A 5,000-nucleotide genomic window follows, 5' to 3' on the forward strand; every position below is an offset into this window, starting at 1 on the left:
ACACCCGCCTCACCCGCAAGGTGACCTTGATTGTGAGCGACCCCTGCTGCCCCTCACACGGTCTCTTCAGCCTCCTGCCCTCTGGTAGGAGATACCGGAGCCTCCGAGCTCGCACCACCAGGCTGTCCAACAGCTTCATCCACCAGGCTGTCAGGAAGCTGAACTCTCTTCCCATCGTCTAACTCCGTCCTCTTCAGACTCACATGTCTGAATGCTGATAGGGAGTTAGTCATTTATTACAGTCATTTATTTATAGTTTAGTCCTTCATAGTCCCTAATTTATATTTATGTTGTCTATATGTTATATGTTGTCCTTTTTAAAAAAAAAAGTTTAAACTGTTTTTTGCACTTTATTATTTATCATTATTTGCATAATTTCACTATATGTTGGACAGAAGAGAAACATACTTTCGATCTTCTGTAAGTTTGCACTGCACATTGCACAAAATTGATAATAAAAACGACTTTGACTTCATCTCATCTGGAGTACTGGTCTTCATCCATCTGTGGCTTGTTGGGATGTTGTTATGACATCATCTAGGAAGAAGCTGCAGGAAGTCAAACAGAAGCTCAGTTTTAAAGGAACAAAACCTTGTGACCACGGATCAGTTTCATTTGATTTAATCTGTTCATTGTCCATGTTTATGTTGTCCTACATCTGTAATACATAAACTCAACACTATTAAACATACAGCATTTGACAGATCATCATTTACAGAATTCACCTGACAATAAAAACAATCCTGTAAAATGGATCCCTTATAACACATTAATATTCTGCTTTTCTGTCTATAATAACTTGTGGAGTCCCTCAGAGAAACGTCCTGGGTCCTCTGAATTTATATTAAAGCTTATCAGTATTTAAAGGAACACTTTAATTAATCCCCTTGCTCCGTCTTTAAGGGATACATGCAGGATGGGTTTAGCCTTGCTTAGCACAAAGACTTCCTGATTTCAAACCACGTCCATCCTGTGACAAAGGGCTTCTTCTTCTCTGGTATTATTTTGTATGTAAACAACACTAAACTGTACATGATTTGGATCCAGTGTTAATATGAAGACATCATGTTCATTTCACACTCAACACAAACGTGGTATCAACAAATACCAGAAAATTACTTTTCTGTGCATATTTGTGTTTTCCAGTGTCAGTGAACGCCACACTGACTGCTGGTGATTGCATTGTTCAGTACTGGGAATATCAGCTCCTCTTGAAGTACTGAGACGTTATGAACAGACAAAGACAGGAAGGACAGAAGGTTCTCCAGACGTTTCATGTGTTTTTCAGTTGCAAAGCACTGACGATGTGCTGGTCTGTTGTGATATTGTCTTTAAGAACACTCTCGTCTGAGAACCGCTGGTTCAGGTGGTTCTACCTGGGTCAGGTGATGCTTGGTTCCAGAGTTCTACAAGGTTCTAAAAGGATCCGTTTGGATCGTTGTCCATAAGTGAGATCTTGGGCTCTGGGTTGTGTTCTGGGGCCAAATAAATATATTTGGTCTGTTTGTCTGTTGTCTTGAAAGCAAAGTGGAGGCGTTGGTTACGGTGTTAGAACCAGTCCACGGTTCTAGGCGGTTCCATTCAGGGTCTCAGTGTTCCTGGTGGTCCTGTGATGAGAGCATTAGTTCCTCAACGTGTTCACCACCTCTTGAATTTAAATGACAAACCAAAAAGGAGGAGGTAATTTTTGGGTCCAAAGAGTTCTAAAGAATTCTAGAAGTTTGTGGAACAGTTGTTCCTCAAAGTGAGAGACATAGTTTAAGGAGCCTCAGGAAGAAAGTCTTTTGTTCTGGTTAAACATAGTTCCACTCAAGTTCTAGTGACATTTAGTGGTCGGGGAAAGTTCCAGGTTCAACCTCAATAAACTGATGATGCTTCTTTAAAACTCTGAACAGATTTAGCATTAAATGGACAACGTGTTTTTTTTTTAAGTTGAATGAAATGAAAAGTACTTTATGAAAAGTTGCTTTAAGACAACAAAGCCAGTCCAGGGTTCCAAGTGGTTCCACTCAAGATCTACTTGGATAATGTAAGGCACAGCAATTAGAAAGAGGCATCATGTAGAGGAGCTCCAGGAGGTCTGAGAGGAGCTCCAGGAGGTCTGAGAGGAGCTCCAGGAGGTCTGAGAGGAGCTCCAGGAGGTCTGAGAGGAGCTCCAGGAGGTCTCAGAGGAGCTCCAGGAGGTCTGAGAAGAGCTTCAGGAGGTCTGAGAAGAGCTTCAGGAGGTCTGAGAAGAGCTTCAGGAGGTCCCCTAGCTCTGGGAGAAGACAGCGTGGAACTCTTTGAGCATCAGCTCCACTATCTGGCTCTGGAACACCATGTGGATCGTCATGTTGGCGGACTCGGTCTGAGGGCGGAGCAGCGTGGGCCCGAACACGATGCCCACACTCTGGAACGACATCCTGTTGGACTCCTTGTGCTCGATCACCCTGCAGAGACAGACCCGGCAGCATGAGTCCTGATCCAGGGGAACGGACTCACAGGCAGACTTTACAAAAAGGTGAGCAGTCCCTCTCACCTGCGCAGGTGTCTGAACAGCAGCTCCATGGTGTCGTGGTTCGGCAGAGGCAGCAAGCGGACCAGGTCCTTCATGTAGGAGACCTTCTGGCTGTAGTCCTGAACTTCTGCAAGCACACACACAGACCTGGTTCACATGTCCCCTGGTCTTACTGGTTCACATGTCCCCTGGTCTTACTGGTTCACATGTCCCCTGGTCTTACTGGTTCACATGTCCCCTGGTCTTACTGGTTCACATGTCCCCTGGTCTTACTGGTTCACATGTCCCCTGGTCTTACTGGTTCACATGTCCGCTAGTCTTACTGGTTCACATGTCCCCCACACTACTCACTATATGTACCATGTGTATACTACTCACTATATGTACCATGTGTACACTACTCATATGTACCATGTGTACACTACTCACTATATGTACCATGTGTATACTACTCACTATATGTACCATGTGTACACTACTCACTATATGTACCATGTGTACACTACTCACTATATGTACCATGTGTACACTACTCACTATATGTACCATGTGTATACTACTCACTATATGTACCATGTGTACACTACTCACTATATGTACCATGTGTATACTACTCACTATATGTACCATGTGTACACTACTCACTATATGTACCATGTGTACACTACTCACTATATGTACCATGTGTACACCACTCATATGTACCATGTGTACACTACTCACTACATGTACCATGTGTACACTACTCACTACATGTACCATGTGTACACTACTCACTACATGTACCATGTGTACACTACTCACTATATGTGCCATGTGTACACTACTCATATGTACCATGTGTACACTACTCATATATACCATGTGTACACTACTCACTACATGTACCATGTGTACACTACTCACTACATGTACCATGTGTACACTACTCATATGTACCATGTGTACACTACCCACTACATGTACCATGTGTACACTACTCATATGTACCATGTGTATACTACTCACTATATGTACCATGTGTACACTACTCATATGTACCATGTGTATACTACTCACTATATGTACCATGTGTACACTACTCACTATATGTACCATGTGTACACTACTCACTACATGTACCATGTGTACACTACTCATATGTACCATGTGTATACTACTCACTATATGTACCATGTGTCCTGGGACAGGATGTCATGAGCTCTATAAAGTGAAGTAAAGTGAAGTGGAGTGAAGTGGAGTGAAGTGAATTAGTACTGACGGATGGCAGCAATGAACTTGTCGAAACAGCTGAAGGGGAAAAGCGGCTCTGGAAGCTCCCGCAAGAAAAGCTTCAGAGCTCCAGTGATCACATGGATCTCCTCCCACTGCCCGTCCTCCAGGTCCAGCTGGTCCTCTGCAGGGAGACGGGGACAACAAGGACAACAAGGTCAACAAGGGAGGACAACAAGGTCAACAAGGGAGGACAACAAGGTCAACAAGGGAGGACAACAAGGTCAACAAGAGAGGACAACAAGGGAGGACAACAAGGTCAACAAGAGAGGACAACAAGGGAGGACAACAAGGTCAACAAGAGAGGACAACAAGGGAGGACAACAAGGGAGGACAACAAGGTCAACAAGGGAGGACAACAAGGTCAACAAGGGAGGACAACAAGGACAACAAGGACAACAAGGTCAACAAGGGAGGACAACAAGGTCAACAAGGGAGGACAACAAGGTCAACAAGGGAGGACAACAAGGACAACAAGGACAACAAGGACAACAAGGACAACAAGGTCAACAAGGGAGGACAACAAGGTCAACAAGGGAGGACAACAAGGTCAACAAGGGAGGTCAACAAGGGAGGACAACAGACAGGCAGACAGACAGACAGACAGACAGACAGACAGACAGACAGACAGACAGACAGACAGACAGACAGACAGACAGTTACCGTGATCAGCTTTGTGTCTCAGTTTCTGGATCACAGCCAGGTTTCCACTCACTCTGTAGATCCCGTCCACATCCAGACCTGAACACACACACAGACACACACTGATCAGTGTGTGTGTGTTCAGTGTGTGTGTGTGTGTGTGTGTTCAGTGTGTGTGTGTGTGTGTGTGTGTACCTCTCCTCTCCACCGCTCTGATACACTTCTCCATGAACTTTGGTGTTGTGTTGTTCTCTCGGTGACAGAGTGTATCCAGGTGACAGCCGAACACGTTGTCTGCACAACAAAAGACATTTGAGTTCACAACGTAAACAAAGTGAACAAGGTGAACAACGTAAACAAGGTAAACAAGGTGAACAAGGTAAACAAGGTGAACAACGTAAACAAGGTGAACAACGTAAACAAGGTGAACAAGGTGAACAAGGTGAACAACGTAAACAAGGTAAACAAGGTGAACAAGGTAAACAAGGTGAACAAGGTAAACAAGGTGAACAAGGTGAACAAGGTAAACAAGGTGAACAAGGTAAACAAGGTGAACAAGGTGAACAAGGTGAACAAGGTAAACAAGGTG

At 44.2% G+C, this 5,000-nt stretch overlaps 2 protein-coding genes across 3 annotated transcripts in view; one reads left to right on the forward strand and one right to left on the reverse strand.

Annotated features, from left to right (window-relative positions):
- Positions 1-615: 615 nt before the first annotated feature.
- arhgap27l (Rho GTPase activating protein 27, like) overlaps positions 616-5,000 on the reverse strand; it is an 18,353-nt gene continuing 13,968 nt past the window's right edge. For both annotated transcript variants that reach the window (XM_068601951.1, XM_068601950.1), the window contains exons 17-21: positions 4,607-4,705; positions 4,433-4,510; positions 3,759-3,893; positions 2,519-2,624; positions 616-2,429 (exon numbers count right to left, since the gene is read on the reverse strand). In XM_068601951.1, the coding sequence (XP_068458052.1) occupies positions 2,252-2,429; positions 2,519-2,624; positions 3,759-3,893; positions 4,433-4,510; positions 4,607-4,705 (596 nt within the window). In that variant the 3' untranslated portion in view covers positions 616-2,251. The remainder of the gene's footprint in view (positions 2,430-2,518; positions 2,625-3,758; positions 3,894-4,432; positions 4,511-4,606; positions 4,706-5,000) is intronic.
- LOC137803438 (putative cuticle collagen 79) overlaps positions 4,982-5,000 on the forward strand; it is a gene marked incomplete at both ends in the record, with an annotated part of 555 nt that continues 536 nt past the window's right edge. Inside the window, one exon of the mRNA XM_068601897.1 lies at positions 4,982-5,000. This exon is cut by the window's right edge and continues 119 nt beyond it. Coding sequence (XP_068457998.1) covers positions 4,982-5,000 — 19 coding nt within the window.

The sequence above is a fragment of the Clinocottus analis genome, unplaced genomic scaffold, assembly GCF_023055335.1.
Source record: "Clinocottus analis isolate CAN_PGR_092001 unplaced genomic scaffold, fCliAna1.0.p SCAF_56, whole genome shotgun sequence".
Taxonomy (NCBI): domain Eukaryota; kingdom Metazoa; phylum Chordata; class Actinopteri; order Perciformes; family Cottidae; genus Clinocottus; species Clinocottus analis.